The sequence below is a fragment of the Acomys russatus genome, chromosome 14 (genome assembly GCF_903995435.1).
Source record: "Acomys russatus chromosome 14, mAcoRus1.1, whole genome shotgun sequence".
NCBI classification, from domain to species: Eukaryota; Metazoa; Chordata; class Mammalia; order Rodentia; family Muridae; genus Acomys; species Acomys russatus.
The window spans coordinates 4,162,919-4,183,231 of NC_067150.1; the positions used below are offsets into that span (position 1 = coordinate 4,162,919).

At 42.8% G+C, this 20,313-nt stretch overlaps 1 protein-coding gene across 1 annotated transcript; it reads left to right on the forward strand.

Annotated features, from left to right (window-relative positions):
• Window positions 1–1,224: 1,224 nt before the first annotated feature.
• On the forward strand, window positions 1,225–11,756 carry Mmp27 (matrix metallopeptidase 27). The gene is made up of 10 exons (XM_051155889.1): window positions 1,225–1,354; window positions 2,229–2,467; window positions 4,092–4,240; window positions 4,324–4,455; window positions 6,788–6,949; window positions 7,120–7,240; window positions 8,103–8,233; window positions 8,878–9,037; window positions 9,844–9,947; window positions 11,521–11,756. The coding sequence occupies exons 1-10, from the start codon at window positions 1,253–1,255 to the stop codon at window positions 11,754–11,756; spliced, it is 1,536 nt and encodes a 511-aa protein (XP_051011846.1). The 5' UTR covers window positions 1,225–1,252.
• Window positions 11,757–20,313: the final 8,557 nt, after the last annotated feature.

Genomic DNA, 20,313 nt, shown 5'->3' on the forward strand with positions numbered 1-20,313 from the left:
AGAATGCAGAGGCTGGCAGATCCCTGAGTTCAAGGCTAGCCTGGTCTACAGAGTGAGTACCAGGACGACCAGGGCTACACAGAGAAGCCCTGTCTGAAAAAAAAAAAGGAATTGCCTTTTCTTCCTTCTTTATTTTGTGCAATGCAGGTGCCATGGCTACATCATGAGCAACCACAGTCATCCTAGAAGCCACAGAGTATCAAACCCAGACTAGTCTTACAGGAGAAAAGTATCAACTTCAGTTGCATAACCACCTGCTATTGTGGGCTTTTCTGTTTTGTTCAACCAAATTTCATCCCAGCCCATGGAAGCCTGGGACCCACCTGCCTCCAGCAAGGGAGGTCTCCACCTCTCAGACCCATCCTCACATAGCTGAGCCTCCAGGTGACTTTTCTCCCCCACCCTGAAGTTCCAAACAGATTGCACAACACAGAGCCACCAAACTATTGAATGTTTGCAATGTGAAAAAAAGGAGACCAATCAAGAAAGTTGGAGAAATCAGAGACAATCCTGGCAGGAAAAAAAGTCAAAGTAAGAATATTTAATATATGGGGGGAGAGAAGAAGTTGGGAGGAAGGGCTAGGAGGAGAAGAGTGAGGGGAAACTGCAGTTGGGACGTAAATAAATATTTTTTAAAAGAGTGTTTAACATCATCAACATAAAGAATACATATTACAAAAACACTCAAATACAAAAACTATAATAAATAATAATAAACAAAGAATTGCTCTAGATTTAACGAGACAGTACTTATCACAAAGACACAGAGGCAGGGGGATGGCTCACTGGGTGGAGCAGTGCTGTGCACGGATGGGACCTGAGTTTGGACCTCCAGAACTCATGTAGAGGCCAGGCACCGTAGCACACAATAGAGTACTTAACTCAAGTAATTCCTACCTCAACTCTTCTTTCGCACCACACTACCAAAATATGCTCGTGCTTTCTGCCAAAGAAAATTATTTCAAAATGCCTAACAACTTATATGTTAAAGGCTACCAGTTTTGAGACGAGAAAGCTAACTTGGGGGCCTTGCTATGTGATGCGTTCAGTTAAAGCGTGAGCAGTGTGCTGGATAAACCGTCACAGACTGCTTACACAATCCAAGCTTATCTAAGGGGGAAAAAAGCCATGAGCCACTTCATGGCAACTGTCCTTCGCTGTTATTAATTAAATGAATGCTTCATGCCACGTCTCATTGTGGACTTTCTAAGCACCATGAGAACAGGAACAAGCGTTAACTGAAGACACGGAAATGAAGAGCCTTCTGCCTCTGCTGTTTAATTTTATCACATTTTCTTCCACATTTCCTGCAGACCGGAAGGACAGACATGAGGACAACAGCCAAGCAGCCAAGGTAGGCGCTCAGTGCGTTCGAACAGCAACGGGCACTGAGGTGTTCTTCTCAATGCTTCTCTCGGGACCTCCCAAGACAGCAAAGTCCTGCAGAAACCCACTTTCTCAGAAGAATAAGCTCCTTTCCATGTGTCTAAGGACACACACTGGCTGTGAGGAGCAGAGCAGAGGGCAGTGCAGAGGAGACTGCACACTGCACCTTTAAACAGTGGTCAGGAAGGGACCAGCCTGAGAGAAGAAAGCAACAGTTTACACTAATGGAAATCTTTATAAGTACATTTCAAGACAACTGACCTCAACAATCTACAGTTTAGAGCCCTTCTACACACATATATGTGTTTGTGTATGTACATATATACAAAGAAAGATACACAAATGTATATATGCATGAATAGTTATTAATATATATATATGAAAAGTATATGGCTTTAGCAATTCCTTCTGAAAATCCAATTAGTCTGTTATATATTGATTAATCCCATAAGTTTGCAAAGTAGATAATTACCTCTGCTGTCTCCTAAAATTTCAAGAGTATACCAAGAGGAAAGGAAGAGTAAAAACATGTAAATTGTGTCTGCACCTGGCAGCCAGAGTGGCCTCACCCTCAGTGGAGGATCGGTGTTGCCTGGACTGCGTGGCTGGGCTAGCTCTAGGCAGCTGTCAGTCAAGTGATTGCTAGCATCAGAAGGACAGACAGGGAGACTCCTTCCTCCCGCTTTGCATCTCGCCTTTCTCATCCCCTTGCTGTTTCCTTTTCATCATCCCTGCTGCCAAAGGAGAGCCCCGGCCGCTTTGCTTGGTTTGAAGAGAATATTTGCTGTCCTGTAGCCTGCAGCCTTTTTGTCTTTTTTTTTTTTTTTTTTTTTTTTTGTCAGGCATACCTCAACCAGTTCTACTCTCCTGAAATAGAAGGAAGTCATCTTGTTCAAAGCAAGAACACGAGTCTCCTAGATGGCAAACTTCGGGAAATGCAGGCATTTTTTGGGTTGACAGTGACTGGAAAACTGGACTCAGACACTCTTGAGATCATGAAGGTGCCAAGGTGCGGTGTGCCCGATGTGGGGCAGTATGGCTACACACTCCCTGGGTGGAGAAAACACAGTCTTACATACAGGTAATGTTTCTACTAACTTAGATTAACCCAAATACTGTCCAAGAAGCAACCATAATAACGGCTTTTCTTACTGACACCTCCCAAGTGCAAGCCACTTTATGGGTCCTATGTATTCCATCCCCACATTAGACCTATGTTGTGGGCAGTGGTGCTACTACCATCTTAGTCACAGAGAAACTAAATTAAAAGGCTGTTGCCTGCAGCCAGTGTTGCAAAGGACACAGGCTCTAGCAGACAGATTCCAGTCTCAAGGCTGTCTTCCCCAATGTGAGCTTAGGACGGGAAACAATGACATCTGCCACAGTGCTCTGGAGGCACCATGAGGTGTGCAAAAATATGAAAAGGCTGTGAGTGTGTAGGAGTGTGTGGGGGGGTGGTAGTTGAGGTATGGTTGTATGTGTGTGGGTGGTTGTAGTTGGGGTGTGGTGTGTTTAGGGTGGTTTGAGTGTAGTTGTGTGTGTGGTGATGCTTGGGGTGTGGTTATGTGTGTGGTGGTGTGTGTGTGTGTGTGTGTGTGTGTGTGTGTGTGTGTGTGTGTGTGTGTATTAGAGCTATCAAATCTCAAATACTGGGTGGGTCCCAGTGTAAAGAGGCATTTGCTCTCTGCTATTTAAGAATAAGATGATGTAAGAGACTTAATGAAAAAAGAAAAAAGAAAACTAGCTAAGGAGCTAAAGAAATGACTCATCAGTTAAGAAATTTTAGTTCTTGCTGAGGCTCCAACTTCAATTCCCACTACCCACATGACAGCTCACAAGCATATGACACTCCAAATCTGATGCCCTCTTCTGACTTCTGCAGGCCATTACACACATTTAGTACACACACAAACACTCAAGGGCACACACACACATGCATACACCTCACACAAATAGATGAGAGATGGTAGATAAATAGATAGATAGATAGATAGATAGATAGATAGATAGATAGATAGATAGATAGACAGGCAGACAGATAAAAGAAAAGCTAGCTAAACATGAGCCTGAGAGTGAGCCAACAAGTAGTGTTCTTCTGTGGTGCTTTGGGCTCCTGCCTGTCCCTCAGTGGTGCACTGTGACCTGGAAGTGTAAGCCAAACAAACCCTTTCCTCCTCTAAGTTGCCTTTGGTCAAAATGTTTTGTTTTATTACAGCAAGAGAAAGGGAAATCTGAATTAGATTATGTAAAGCTCCTTCATCTAAATAAAATGACAGCAATTGTTAGAGGATACCACAACAGTAACTTCCTATAGCCTGTGACTAGCAAACTGCATGTGTATGTGTGTGTCTGTGTGTGTGTGTCTGTGTGTAGGTATGTGTCTATGTGTGTGTGTCTGTGTGTATGTATGTGTGTGTATGTGTGTGTGTCTGTGGGTGTGTGCATGTGTGTGTCTGTGTTTCTGTGTGTCTGTGTGCATGTGTGTATATGTGTGTGTGTCTGTGTCTGTTTGTGCATGTGTGGGTGTCTGTGTCTGTGTGCATGTGTGTGTGAGAGTGTGTATCTGTGTGTGTATGTATCTGTGTGTCTGTGTGTGTGCATGTGTGTATCAGTGTGTGTGTGCATGTATGTGTGTGTGTCTGTGTGTATATGTGTGTGTGTGTGTGTGTGTGTGTGTGTGTGTGTGATTTTTGCCTACTTTTCAGAATAATGAACTACACTCCTGATATGACACGAGCTGATGTGGACGAGGCTATTCAGAAAGCTCTACAAGTTTGGAGCAAGGTCACTCCATTGAGGTTCACCAAGGTTTCCAGCGGTGTTGCAGATATCATGATAGCCTTCAGGACTAGAGGTAAGGCTCACAGTGGGAAGGCTGTGGGGCTTTGTTCTACAATCACAGGAAACTGACCTGTCTCTCCATCAACTGTATCTCAGCCCATGGCTGGTGCCCACGTTATTTTGACGGTCCTATGGGAGTCCTCGGCCATGCCTTTCCTCCAGGTCTGGGTCTAGGTGGTGACACTCACTTTGATGAAGATGAAGACTGGACAGCCAAGAATGAGGAAGGTGAGTCTAATTTTCACTATGAGCACAAGGCTTTAATCTGAAAAAAAAAAAATCTCTGGAATCACTGTAGTGTTAGCTGCTTCATGTCCAAATGTCCTAATTTCACACATAATTTTCTATAGTCTCAGATCACACTAATAACCATTAACAGTAGTAGTGCTCCAGGTTTTAGTGTGGGAGAGCATGTAGCCATGCACTCATTCACATCGCACTGTGAGTTTGCGCAGTGCCTGCCACACGAGGTGTGTTCTGTGAACTTGCAGCTCTTTGTGTCCTGTGAGATGCATAAAGCTTCAACCCTCATTCTGCACGCACGGCTGCACCCTGAGCCAATGGCTGCAGTAGTCACCTGTAGCTCGAAGGCTGAAGGAAGACTTATGAGGGCTGCTGGCTTTGTGCCTGAGGTTAAAGAATGCTTTGTGGGATTATGGCCCCTAAAGGATCGATTTGAAATTGTAGACTTTCTCTACTGGCCACCTCCCATTCTTATATTCCATCTAGCCCTTTGAGGAAGTAAGTTGATGCTATTTCTCTGATGGGCCTGAGTAGCACTGACATGTTTTCTTTGGGTTTATGTGTGTGAGTATTTTGCTTGCATGTATGCCTGGGTACCATAGGTGGGCATGGTGCCTTCAGAGGCCAGAAAAGAACATCAGATCCCCTGGAATAGGAGCTTATGAGTTCTGAGAATTAAACTCAGACCCTCTGAAAGAGCAGCCAGTGCTCCTAGGTGCCGACCAGTCTCTCCATCCTCAGCATACTGTCATTTTTTTTAAAGTTGAACACCCAAACATCACTATAGCGATGCTGCATTTTCTAAGAAAGAATTCCATCTCTTGCTATCCTTTGTCCCTTTCACTGACTCAACAGTTTGGGGTGGGGATCTGACCTCCAAGGTCCCAGGGCAGTAGAGGTCATGGCCTTCTGAATGGGCAGCACACAAGGCTGCAGATCATTCCTTACTCCACGGGTCCAGATACTCCACCCTGACCACTCTCCCCACTGGAGCACATGAAGCCATTTTTCTCGCAGATGCTGCTGAGACAGACCAAGAGGTCAGCACTGGATGAGCTTCAGGCAACAGTGGGAAGTGGTGTGAGCTGTGGCCAGTGCCACATGAGGTAGCATCACACACAGGGGATGGAGGAGGAGCATTGGTCTCAGAAAACTAAGACGTGGGGTCAATATGTCCGTTGTGTATCTCCTACTAAGAAATAACCACCATTTCTTTGGTTTCCATCTTGGTCCAAAGCCAGTTGTATTCCATCAGTTATAAGAGCCAAACCTAGGATTGGCAACCTTTCCCCACCAGGCTTCACTTTCATATCCAGAGGCAGAAATGGGAGGTCTTGCCATCTAACTATCCGTAACCAGTAATTAGCACTAATTGCTCTCCCACTCATTGCTTTAATCCCTGTGCTGAGGAGGATGTGTAAGATGGATTATTAAGAAGGCAAAAGTGGTAGTCCAAGTGTATCAAGGCCGTTTCTCTGAGGACTGGGATAAAGATGTCCCTTTGGCTAAGCTCTGCATAGGCCGGTCTGACCATTGTGTTGTATCCCTTTAAAGCAGAAGAGAGCACACACAGACTGAGCAGGATGAATGAAGCCACAGGGCTAGAGATAAAACTCAGTTGGAAGAGCTTTTCCTAGTGTGCATAAAGCTCTGAGTTCAGTCCCTAGGACTGCGTGTGGTGGTGCGTGAACGGGGAGGTAGAGGCTGTAGAGTCAGGAGTTGAAAATCACCAACCCTCCGCTGTACAGTGAGTTCAAGGCCAGCCAGAGGCACAAGACACAGATATAGAAAGAACTTAGCTCAGATAAGAAATGAAAGTATTTGGAATGCCTAGCTCAGGGCACATGAGTGACAGCACACGGCTGGGAAGCAAGGCAAGAGGGCTGTGCAAAAGTGTCTGTGACTGAAAAATGCTAAGAAATAGGTTGTTGAGGGCTAGGGGAAGAAACTAGGGCTTCCTTGTCCAGGTGGTGGAGGACCACCGGAGAACATAAGGATGATCGTATACAGTCAAGCATCCCCCAAACTGGTGGCTCCATTTCTCACAATCATACTGTCCATTTCTTCTCTTGTTTCATTTTATTTCTGAGGCAGGGTCTCACCGTATAAATTTGACTGGCCTCAAATACATGTAAACTAGGCTAGCCTTGAACTCAAAGAGGTCTGCCTGCCTCTCTGCCATCTCCATCCTGGAACTAAAAGCATGTGCCACCATGCCAGCTAAGTAATATTGTTCATCTCTGAGTAAGTCTTTTCACGCCATCTGTCTGCTAGATTCAGTTTAATTCACACAGTCTCGCTTTCTGTTTTTATCAAGGGTTCAACCTGTTTCTTGTGGCTGCTCATGAATTTGGTCACTCCCTGGGGCTCTCTCACTCCAGTGATCCAACAGCTTTGATGTTTCCCAATTATGTCTCCCTGGATCCTAGCAAATACCCACTTTCTCGGGATGATATTAATGGGATCCAGTCCATCTATGGTAAGTGGCATTGTGGAACTGAGCTGTGGTGACTCATCAGAAGGCTTTCAGAAAGGAAATTGAGATGGCTGCTTTCTGAAATATCACTGTGAAGCAAACACAGACTTAGGTAAGATCCTTGTGTGGACGTAGTTCCTGTACCTCCTGAAAGTCTTATCTTCTCGTTGAAGGAAGTCCAACTAAGGCACCCACCAACCCAAATGGAAACCCTGGACACCACACCTGTGACCCCATCTTGATTTTTGATGCTGTCACTACCTTCCGCAGAGAAATTATGTTCTTTAAAGGCAGGTAAACGTATTCCCTTGACATTCCACCTTCTTATGAAGATTTGTCTTTTCAAAGGACCTGGTGGTAAACATTTTACAATGCACATGCTATTTAAATATCTTATTATATGCACACATTGTTTTGAAATTAGTTTTAAATATTTAAAGCAAATTTAGCCAGGTAGTTGTGGCACACACCTTTAATCCCAGCACTTGAAAGAGGCAGAGGCAGGTGAATCTCTGAGTTCGAGACCTACCATCTACAGAGCAAGTTCTGGGACAGCCAGGCCTACACAGAGAAACCTCATCTCAAAAACCAAAATAAAATAATAATAATAATAATAATAATAATAATAATAATAATAATAATAATAATAAATTTAAAATCAGGTTGTAAAGTCTATTTTCAATGACTTCTTGGCCAAGTTAACACTAATCCCAAAAGTGTCTCAAAGTCAATTTACAGCTGATTTCAGGAGTCTGTTGTTAAACTTTATGGAACTCTGTACATCAGATCACATCTGCTTGAAACTGGCCATGTCAGGAGCATTTATACCCCAAAAATCTGCATACATTAAAACTCAGGCCTTCCACTCACCTGGAGAGTGAGCTGCTGAGCATATATCGGCACGTCATCAAGAGACTCTTCCTCATTAGACGAATTCGAGAACAATCGAAGAAGACACCCAAGGGCAACCTGCAGCCTCCACACACAAGCACACACATGCATTCACACGTGTGCCCCACACATGTGAGCATGCATTCACACATGCATACATACCAACATACATATACATGCCACAAAACGACAAGCCTAAGACTGCAACACGTTGATGGATGCAGACACCCAGACGACATCCAGGAAGTGTTTTGTGTTAACACAGGCACCTATGGCGGCTCTACTCTGACACTGCCATTGTTGAGTTCGAACTGATTGCTTCCTTGTGGCCATCTCTGCCAACTGATCTTCAGGCTGCCTATGAAAGCCCCAGAGATGAGATCCTCGTCTTTAAAGGTAAACTTCCTGTCACTAGTCCTCTCCCCGCTCTTCCCTAAACAGGACAACAGGCATGTCAGTCAAATGCAATCTTGATCATTGCTTCTTCCCCTCCTAAGTAACAATGAGATTGTGGCTGTGGCCATTTCCGTCACCTCAAATTCACTAAAAGGAATTTTATGATTAAGAAACATAAAACTCAAGAGCTAGACTGCAGTAAAGAGCATTGGCTGCTCTTCCAGAAGATCTGGGTTTGATTCCCAGCATCCACACGGAAGCTCACAGCAGTGCTAGGGGATTCGATGCCCTATTCAGGCCTCCCTAGGCACCAGGCACACACATGATATACGGATTCATGGGTAAACAAAACACCACACCCATACTCAAACGTAAATAAATAGCTTTTAAAACTATAGAAGTTCATGCTTTTTCTTCCAAGCAAAGACAATCTGCCTCACTTTTTATGTTCCCTCTGATAGGATTGTCCCATTTAGAAAACAAAATAAATGGAGTGAAAAAGAGCAGTACAGGCATGAGATCACTGGGCTGGCAGCTGAGAGGAACAGGGCAGCTACTTCCCTTCAGCCTTCCCTAGCCCTCTCCTCGTAGGACACAGAGCCCGTGTCTTCACAGTACCTGAAGATGCCTCCTTCTCTCCCTAGGTGAGAATTTCTGGGTGATCAGGGGGTATGCTGTCTTGCCTGATTATCCCAAATCCATCCACACACTCGGGTTCCCAACACGTGTGAAGAAAATTGATGCCGCTGTTTGTGACCGTGACACGAGGAAAACCTTCTTCTTTGTGGGCTTCTGGTACTGGAGGTAACTGATGGCTAATGCTTCTGATTGGTTAGGGAGGAAGTCATCCATGGCAGCATCACCCCCAACACAGACAAAACAAGACGAGTCTCCAGTCTCCAGGGGATGGGGTCCAGTGTATGACTTCTATTAAACTAAGGCGTTTGAGTGAGTCCAACAGTCTCTGTGCAACTTAAATAAAAACCACAAAAAAGTAATAAAGCCATCAATGGCAACCAGATTCTCAGTGGCAGAAGCACAGCCAGTGAAAATCTGGAAGTATAAGATGGGTCTTCGCTTGATTGAAGAGTCCCTGGGGAGGAACTGCTCTGACAGAGGTGTGGCCCTTTTTTTTTTTTGATTATTTTGTTGGTGGTGATGGTTTACAGTCCTTGTCCGAAAAAGCACATCTTAGCCCCAGGATCATTTTTTTTTTTCTTGTTGTTTTCAAGAGATGATTAGTGAAGGCTGAGGTGTTGGCCCGGTCAATAAAACACTTGCTTACAAATGTGAGAACACACCACATACACATGCACCACACACACACACACAGTCACACACACATGCACGCATGTAAACACACACACGCATGCACACATGTGCACACAAACACACACACACATGGATGCACGCACATGCACACACACTACTGTACATGATCCGTGCAAACATCTCTGCAATGTTTTTATCCTTGGTCCTACTAGATGGTCCCCTGTGCCAGGCCTGCTCAGTTCCCACAGCCCCTGCTCGACTCTAACTGGGCAGCAGAAAGATTAAGCTCACCAAATGGACACCAAGCAGAGAGAAGTCTTTGAAATCTTTGCACGCAGGTATGATGAGGTGGCACAAGCCATGGACAGAGGATTCCCACAGAGGATAGTGAGGCGCTTTCCCGGAATTGGCCTCCGTGTGGACGCTGCCTTCCAGTACCAAGGTGAGTGCTAAAGCTTCCGCTGTGTGCAATCTTGGAGGACTACAAAAGAAGATATCACAAAGGGCAAAAATGTTACCATTCTCAGGTACGTGTACTGGTTGTTAAACATTAATCCACAGACACTGTCACACTGAACCAGGAAGTGCAGAATTGGACTCTGCAATGCTATTCCTCTTATTTTGTTTGTTTGTTTGTTTCTCGAGACAGGGTTTCTCTGTGTAGCCTTGGCTGTCCTGGACTCACTTTGTAGACCAGGCTGGCCATAAACTCACAGCGATCAGCCTGTCTCTGCCTCCCAAGTGCTGGGATTAAAGGCGTGCACCACCACCGCCCAGCTGAAATGCTATTTCAAATCTATGTAAAGAGTGTCAAAATTAGTTTTAGTCACCACTGACCTAAGACAGTCCCTAACAGAGTCCCTAATGAATGAAAGATGGCTAAACTCACAAGATGAACAATTATTCCCAAACACACACATAAATGTATATGTATGTATGTGTATATATATATGCATATATAACATATATATAACAACATATGTGTATATAGTCTATGATACATAAACTTAGAGCTTATTTATGAGAAAACTATGTGTTTCAAGTGTCTGAGCAGTAGGATTATGGATGAGACCCAGGTGATCTTAAACGACCACTTAGCAGTTGTTGCTGCTGCTGCTGCTGCTGCTGCTGCTGCTGTTTGGTTGGAGTTTGTTTAGCTTGGAGCTCTTTGCTGGGAACTGTCCTGAGGCTTGAACCAAGTGCTCCACTAATACTAAGCAAATGTTTTGCCACAGAGCTACGTCCTCATCCCAGAACCTTAGGCAATTTAAGGCACAAAGTCCTGATACTGGATTTTCAAAGGTAATGGTCTGAGCCATGAAATAACTGACAGTGTAAAAATAAAATTGTTTGAGTAACAGTAAAATGGTTTATTGGGTAAAGGTGGCAGCAGTGGTGCCTGAAGACCCAAAGTTTGTCACTAGCTCTCGTGTAAAGGAGGGCAGGGAAAAGCCAAAGCCACAAAGTCTTCCTTTAACCTCCACACACACAGCTTGGCATGCATGTGCTCGCGCACACACACACAAACACACACGCACATTACACAGACACACACACTCTCCACACATGTGTACACACACACTTGCACACACTACACACATGTGCACACATGCATGCACACACATTAATAATAACAATAATAATAATAAATGTTTGAAAACATTTGATGGCCACATTGGTTATCTCCATCTCTAACCAGAACCCCCAAACCTGAAATAGACAAAAATGTTGCAGATCTATAGAAATGAGGGTGAAGAGTCCAGGGACAAACCCAGAGTGACTTTCTCCTTGTTGAATTCTAGCTTGGCAGCTAGGCCTGGCTAGCACACTCAGGAACCCTTCAAACCTTGTGTTTATATTCCTCCTCAGTGATTTATGTAGCAGGGTGAAAGAAAACCACATCTCCACAGTATCTTTTTCTCTTTACAATGTTATTGCATTCTACATTCATAAGATTGAAATGCAGGGAAGCTATTTGCACTACACAGGATAACTAATCATTTCTCTGCTTTTAGGATTCTTCTATTTCTTCCGTGGGTTGAGGCAATTTGAGTATGACATAAAGGAAAAGAATCTCACCAAAGTGATGAAAACCGATACTTGGTTCAAGTGTAAAGAGCCATTAAACTCATCCTTCAATGTGAGTGTCAAAGAAAAAGCACATTCAATTGGTACAGTGATATTACATCATAAAAGTGTAAGCGTGTTTATTTTCAGTATTGTTCATGTGCTGACAAGCGCTTACAACTAACAATAAATGTCACAAATAAATCAAAAGAAATCTTTTAACCTGAACTCTGCCTCAAAAAGACTGTGAGAGGAAGAGATGGCTCAGTGGTTAAGAGCACTGGCTGCTCTTTCGGAGGACCCAGGTTTGCTTCTCAGCACCCACATGGCAGTCCACAACTGTAACTCCAGGCCCAGGGGGCTATGGTGCCCTCTCTGGCCTCTGATAGCACTGCACACAACTGGTGCACAGACATACATGCAGGAAAAATACCTATCCACAAAAATAAAATGAAAAGGAAGTAAGATAATTGAACCACATTCTTTAACCTCAAGTTGTTAATCTGCTACATATCATTAGGGTAAAGACCACATGCGCTGCTTGAGAGTCTGACTCCTCTAACAATGGGCTTTTAACTATGAGCAAAACCTCCGACTTATTTTAAGCTTCCTTCGTGCTTTGTATACTTGGGAAAGTAAAACATGTCTTCAAACTAAACACTAAAGACAGTTTTATCTAGTCATTAGCACTCCATTTTGTTTGGTCCACTGGATCCCAGCAGACTGCATGCCTCACTCCTATAGGTACTCTGACCTCTCCCATCCAATAAGGCATTTCACCTCCCAGAAGTAGGTTGGGAGCCTGGGTAAGATAAGAAGTATGTTACACTTGAGGCAAATCCCTAACAGTTAAGGAACTATATAGAGCAGGGAAGAAGTGTTCCCCCTAGCCTGCTACACATTGCCCAACATATTTAACCACTCCTTACGTCATATGAAATTGAGCTTCGTGCACATTAGTCTCATATATAAGAACTGTAGTTCAGCCCCTGTGCTCAAGATACGTGGGCATCCCCTGAGCCTGCAGATAAACAATTCATTTCCTCTGGTTCAATCAAGCTTCGCTGAGTTTGTAGGTCAGGCTTTATCTTACAATTATCTCACAATTTACCTCTCTGCCCTCAGTGTAACATACTTAGCAAAGCCCTTATGAAATTTTGTCACCCAAAAATTGGAAAATTATCCATTAGAAGGTGATTCCTGTTGGACTGATATATTGAGAATGCTATCAAATGAGAGGGGAGGGGGGAATGACACTTTCTTTGTGCCCTGCGATTGGGCATGGAAAGAAACCGCTTTTGTACTAAGCATGAGGAAGACCATGCTGAGAGTGGCTGTTTTCTGTGCAGATCTGAGCAAGTGAAACAACAAAAGTGAATTCACAAAGATGCAGGTTTGAATTCCCTCTCTCTTTAAAACAAAGAGGAAAACTTACGCTGATTTCCCATTGTTGATCATGAGGAGAGTCTTCAGACACTGGCAGGGGATGGGAGAGATGGAGAAGTAGTGCTGTGAAGGGTGCTTAGCATGCTGGTAGAAACATCTCAACTGCAATTCTCTTTACTTACTATACAGTAGGCCACCCAAAGTTATAGAGAAATGCTGAGCCATGTGTTAGTGATTCCAATCGCATTGAGTCTAATCTATAGGCAACAAAAAAAAGAAAAGAAAAGAAGGAAGAAATGCCACAAACAAGATGCAATGACAAACTTTAGAGCTCCTTAGGGGGGAAGTGTCCAGATCAGGGACGTACTCTGCCTGATGCCTATTTCTGATTCTCTTGAGGTTTATTGCTTCCTTAGCCAGAAAGACAGATTCGGTATTAACCTTCAGACCTTTTCTCTTTTTCTGGCTTACAGTATTAAATTTAATCAGTAAAGGTAGAGAATGCATTTATTTTCTAGGCTTTTTATTTTCTTTTTCATTGCTATGTTTATTTGTATGAGTCTGAATGTTGTGCCTACAGGTGTATAGCGTGTGAATGCAGTACCTACAGAGGCCAGAAGAGGCGTTGTGTTCTCTGGAACTGGGGTTAGAGATGAATGTGAGCTCTTAGGGGTTCTAGGAACTGAACCAGGGTCCTCTGTAAGAACAGACAATGCTCTTAACTGCTGAGCCATCTCTCCAGTCTTATTTTTGTTTTTCAGCTAAGTTCAGGCTTTCATGCTTTTTGAACTGAATTTAAAAACTTAGAGGCAGATCTCACCCCTATAGCAGAGCACTTACAGGAGCCTGCCCCCCCCCCTTTGTCTCCACTCCCTCGGGATTCCACTGAACTTCACAGCAGACCCCGCTTTCCTCTTTCCTGAGATCCATCTCAGCAGCTCCCCTCTTCTAGCCCGTTCCACATCCTCTGTGCCAACCACAAATAGCCAGAAAGGCACTCTACCTGGGATCACCAGTAGCCACACTGGACCTGGATTCAGGAAGCTGACGGACACTGTCATTCTTGTCCTCTGCTATAGTCTCTTAAGTCTCACCCACCCCCCACCCCCACCTCCGTAAGAGACCACTGGCAAGGATTAGAGGACCACTGGATCTACCTCTAATCCCTGGAGACTATGCCAAACCCTATGGTGGGCCCAGCTTTCCTACATCGCCAAGGCTTTTCTAGCCCATCTGTATTCCTTCAGTCAGCCCCTAGAAATATGTCCTACCCAGGTCTCCCACTGCGCACACCTCGCAGCAATCCAGAAGCACTCCCCCAGGCAACCCAAAGCCACCACACATGACTAAGATTCAGAGAGGGCAACAGAAGCCAAGAAATGGAGCACCCAACCAACAAAAGCAAGACAAGATAGCAATACCTAGAATCACAATTATCCTAAACCCAAATGTCTCGACATCAGTGTAGAGGAACTTTAATCCAACATGACTGCTCTAGCAAGGGATCACATCTAAAGACTTTTAGGTCTGTGTGATCAGCCTGAACTGCCGACATTCCCTGGATTACGTGATCTGGCTGAAATACAGACATGCCCTTGTACACACTTTAATTTCAAACAGTGTAGGTAAGATTAGTTTGAATAAAGAAGAAGCCATGATTGAAAGTGATATCTAAGTGAGGGACAAAGTGATGAATAAGGGAACATTTGGCAGAATAGGATACACCTAACTCTCACAAGAGCCGCACAGGAAACAGAGGCTATTTAAGACAGTGCAATTCAGAGTGCTGAGGTCAATTCAGTTGAGTGGTGCCAGTTGGGGGTGCAATGAGTGCAATGCAATGGAGTTGAGGTCAGTCAGTTGTGAGGCAGTGCAGTGGCAGTTCAGTTTGTGGCAGTTCAGATCAGTTCAGACAGTCGGTTTGAAGTCAGTGTGGAGTGGTGCAGTGGAGTAGAGTTCCTTCAGCAGTTTGTGAAAGTTAAATTCAGGAGTTTATGCACTTCAGTGTAGGTCACCAGAGACAGTTTAATCCAGAGAATGAGAAGAATCCAGAAGATTAGAACAAATTTCAAGAGTTAGTTTGAGGCCCATAACAATCCAGTCAGAAGCTGAGAGAAACCAGTTTCAATCAGCCAGCTTGGAGAGGAGTTTGAGCCAGAACAGCTGAGTTGAACCAGCCAGCCAGAGTTCAGAAAGAACAAGAAAGGGTGAGCTTATTCAGTAGTAAGCCTCTAGAAAGACAAGTACAAACGTGAATAAAAGTTACATCCGCACACCAATGAAAAAGCACAACCTGCAGCCGGGCGTGGTGGCGCACACCTTTAATCCCAGCACTCGGGAGGCAGAGGCAGGCGAATCGCTGTGAGTTCGAGGCCAGCCTGGTCTACAAAGTGAGTCCAGGATGGCCAAGGCTACACAGAGAGACCCTGTCTCGAAAAACCAAAAAAAAAAAAAAAAAAAAAAAAAAAAAAAAAAAAAAAAAGAAAAAGCACAACCTGTTAAAGCCTGCTGCAGCCTTTACTATAACATAATTGTAGCCATTTTGTATTTTAGTATCCATCTTGATCATAAGGTGAAATTAAGCTCAAGTTTTCAGCCTCTGCTTCCAGTGATTATGTCTCTATGGTTTCATTTCTCAATCTTTGTATACTTTGTAACCTGGATACTCTGTAAAGTCCCTCAATTACAAAACCAATGAACTTAAAGGTCTGTTAGAAATGCTTTGTCTAGCTAGTTAAAATGATGTAATATTGCTTCTTATACCTAAATACCTAATTGTTGCCAGGCTATGGTTTTGTTACTTGGTTACAGTTTTTCTTATAAAAAACCTGCCTTAGAAGCAGACCAATGTCACAGTTTGGCTCCTGAGTCCAGTGTGTCCCTGGTCATGGTCAGTCTTATGATGTGGTGTTTTAATAAACCATCAGTATCTCACTGAGATTGGTACCTGAGTGGTTTATGTGGAAATTCTTGTATTAAAACAAATCATCAGTGCCCAAATACAGTATAGCTGAAGGACAAGACAAAGACTCCAAAATAGCTAATATGAATATGTTGAAGGACCTTAAAGAGGACACAATGAATAAATCCCTTTAAAATGTCTATGAAAACATAAACAAGTAGTGGAATGAAATAATAAAAAGCTATTAATGACATGAAAGTAGAAATAGATCACTGAAGAAAATTCAAACTGAGACTAAACTAGAAATGAAAGATTTTAGAAATCAAACCTCTGACAGACCAAAGTGATTCCATTTTGCTTAAAACCTCCATTCTGTACTAGGGTGACATACTTCTGAACTCCAGTTCCAGGAAAAACAGAATGAACACTTGGCACAAACATAGAATAACCAATCAGCTAGAAACAGCAAAGTGCCAAAAGGCCAGAGGCTTTCTCAGATTTTCTAAAAGTTAGTTGTTTGTGATTTCACACCAGACTCGAACCAATCAGTTTAAAGGCCAACACTCACCTACAAATGTCAACCAATGAGATGCTTTCTAGGCTGGAAACTCCCTTGCTTGGTTGCCACAATCTATAAAAACCCCTCCCTCCTGAGCTCAGGGCCTCACATCCGAAATCCACTGCATTGGTGATGGTGTGAGCCTGTAATAAAGACCATCGTCTGTTTGCATTGGAAGTGGCTCCTTATGTGGTCTTTGGGGATCTCATGATCTGGGCATAACACCTTAAAGGTAAGCCTCAGCGACAGACGAGTGTAACAGACAGAAGAGAGAATCTCAGGCATTGAAAACAAGGCAGAAGAAATACATAGAAATATATACCCAGTCAAAGAAAATGTTAAATCTAAAAGAAAAAAGCTTTTCCAGGAAATCTGAGAAGAAAAATTTCCAAACCTAAAAGAGAGATGCCTATAAAAGCATAAGAAGTATACAGAATATCAAACACCAGAAAAGAAAGTCCCGTCACCACACAAGAATCAAAACACTGAATGTATATAACAAAAAGAGAATATTAATCCCTGCAAGGGAGAAAGACCAAGTAACGTATAAAAGCAAACCTATTAGAATTACACCTGACTTCTTAATGGAGACTCTAAGACCCAGAGGGTCTGGACAGATGTTCTATAAACTCTAAAAGACCACAGATGCCAGCCCAGATTACTACACCCAGAAAAACTTTGAATTTCAATAGATGAAGAAAGAAAAGCATTCCAAAATAAAACAAAATTTAATCAATATCTATCTACAAAGCCAGCTCTACAGGAGCTGTGAGAAAAACTTCATCTGATCAGCTTAACTACATCCTAGAAAACAAAAGGAATAAATTATCCCAAAGAAGCAAATCAAAAGAGGAGGGAAACCCACAAAATTTTACAAAAATAGAAGAAATCAATAAATGTTACTCATTGATATCTCTCAATATCACTGATCTCAGTTCCCCAATAACAACACACAGACTAACATACCAAATTCAAACACAGGATCTATCCTTCTGCTGCCTCCAAGAAATACACCTTAGCACCAAGGATAGACATCACCTCATGGGAAAAAAATATAAGTAAATAAACCTAACAAGCAAGCAGGTGTATCCATTTCAATATCTGACAAAATAGACTCCAAACCAAACTAAACAGAAGAGATAGAAAAGTCATGGAGGAATTTTAATTCAGCAGCGAGGCTGCTCTGGCAAGAGATCACATCCAAAGACCGTGTAAATCTGTGTGATCTAGCTGAGATACAGACACACCTTCAATCTCTGGAGACAGAGGCAAGCAAATCTCTGAGTTCAAGGCCAGCCTGGTATAGGACAAGTTTCAGGTCCAGGCATGGTGCTACACACCTTTAATCTCAGCACTCAGGAGACAGAGGCATGCAGATCTCTGAGTGCTAGCCAGTTCAGTTGAGCCAGTCATTTGGGAGGGCTGTGCAGTGAAGGGTGTTGAGTTCATGTAGTTCAGTGCAGGTCATCAGAAGCAGTTGACACCAAAGAATAAGAAGGAGCCAGAAGATTAGAACAAATTGCTAAAATTAGTATGAGGCTAAGCAGAACAATTCAGTCAGAGGCTATGAGAATCCAGAGTGAATCAGTCAGCTCAGAGAAGAGTTTGAGCCAGACCAACTAAGTTGAGCCAGCCAACCGGAGCTCAAAAGGAGCTAGAAAGGATGAGCTTATTCAGCAGCAAACCTCCAAGATGACAATTACATCAGGGAAGTAAAAGTTACACTTACAGAAAGGACACTCTATACTTGTGTTGGTTTGAATAGGAATAGCCCCACAGGTTCAGGGTTTGAATGCTTGGCCCATAGGGAGAGGCACTGTGGGGACTGTGGCCTTGTTGGAGTAGGTGTGGCCTTGCTAGAGGAAGTGTGTCACTGTAGAGGTGGGCTTTGAGGTTTCCTATGCTCAAGCTATGCCCAGTGTGACACAGTCTTCTTCTCCTGCCAGTGGATCAAGACGTAGAGTGCTCAGATCCCTCTCCAGTACCTTGTCTGCTTGGACACTGTCATGTTTCCCATGATGATAATGGGTTAAATCTCTGAAACTGTAAGCCAGCTTCAAATTAAATATTTTCCTTTACAAAAGTTGCTGTGATCATGTTGTCTCTTCACAGCAATAAAACCCAAAGTAAGACAATACTCATCAAAGGAAAATTCCTTCAAGAGGACATTGCAGTTTTTAACACCTGTCTATCAAATACAAGGAAACCCAAGCTCATAAAGGAAACACTACTACAGCTTAAATCATACATTGACCCTCACACACTGAAAGTGGGAGGCTTCAATGCCCCACTCTCACCAATGACAGGTCATTGAGGCAGAAACAGAAATATGCTGGGGCTAACTGACGTCATAAGCCAAGTGGACCTAACAGATATTCACCCAAACACAAAAGAACACACCTTCTTCTCAGCAGCTCATGGAACTTTCTCCAAAATTGACTACACAGTTGGACACAAAGCAAGTCTCCACCAATACAAGAAAATTGAAATAATGCCCTGTATCATAGCTGACCACCATACATTAAAGCTGCATATCAACAGCAGCAGAAGCTTACAAACTCATGGAAACTGAACAAATCTCTACTGAATGAAGTATGGAACATGAAAGAAATTAAGAAAGAAATCTAAAATGTTTTAGAATTGAATGAAATTGAATATACAACATACCCAAACATATGGAACACAATGAAAGCAGTTCTAAGAGGAAAGGTCATATTGTGAAGTGTACACAAAAAAACACACACTCCCCACAAATGGGGAGATCTCATACTAGTAACTTAACAGCACAACTAAAAGATCTAGAACAAAAAGAAAAAAAGAAAGAGAGAAGGAAAAAAGAAATCATACCCAAAAGAAGTAGGTGGCAAAAAAAAAAAAAAAAAAAAAAAAAAAAAAAAAAAAAAATCAAACTCAGGGCTGAAATCAATAACATAGAAACAAACAAACAAAAACAATACAAAGAATCAGTGAAACAAAGAGTTGGTTCTTTGAGAAAATTAGTAAGATTGACAAAACCTTAGCCAAATTAACTAAAATGTGGAGATTGAATATCCAAATTAACAAATTAAAAATGTAAAGGAGACCATAAGAATAGACACCAAGGAAATCCAGAGCTCATAAGGACATACTTTGAAAATCTGTAATAAGTTGGAAAATATAAAATAAATGGGTAAATTCCTTGATCTCCACTTACCGAAGTTAAATCAAGATAAGATATGCAAATTAAACAGTTCAATAGCCCCTAGTGAAACAAATGCAGTAATTAAATGTCTTACAACAACAACAACAAACAAACAAACTTCAGGGCTAGATGAAATCAGCAAGAATTCTACCAGATCTGGGTGCAGTGGTGCACACCTGTAATTCCAGAACTGAGGAGGCAGAGCCAGGCGGATCTCTGTGAGTTTGAGACCAGCCTGGTCTACAGAGCAAGTTCGGGACAGCCAGGTGACACAGAGAAACCCTGTCTCAAAAAAACAAAAACAAACAAACAAAAAGAATTCTACCAGACCAAAAGGGAATTCATAGAAGAATTAATGCCAATACTCTTCAAATTATTCTGCAAAACAGAAACAGTTCTCTGATCACAGGCCTGGTTTTTAATGAGAGAGAAAGAAAGGTGTGGACTTAGGGAGGCAGAGATGTGGGGAATATCTGAAAGGAGTTTGTGGAGGGGAAACCATGACAAGAATACATTGTATTAAAAAAATCCATTCTCAATACAGATTAAAATTATAAATAAAAAAACAGAAGCAGTGTGCTAAATGGTGAAGAGCATTGTTGCTCTCGCATGTCTCTCCCTGGCCTGGACCCTGGCACTTGCCCAGGATGTGCCTTTCTGATTCCTCCAGCTCTAGAATTGCAGCCATGCGCCACCACCTGGATTTAGGGGAT

Excerpts from the sequence above, each read along its gene's own strand:
- Mmp27 (XM_051155889.1), top strand. The coding sequence starts at position 1,253 with ATGAAGAGCCTTCTGCCTCTGCTGTTTAATTTTATCACATTTTCTTCC. Across the intron at positions 7,241-8,102 it reads ATTATGTTCTTTAAAGGCAG|GCACCTATGGCGGCTCTACT; the intron begins GTAAACGTATTC and ends GTGTTAACACAG. Across the intron at positions 9,948-11,520 it reads CGCTGCCTTCCAGTACCAAG|GATTCTTCTATTTCTTCCGT; the intron begins GTGAGTGCTAAA and ends CTCTGCTTTTAG.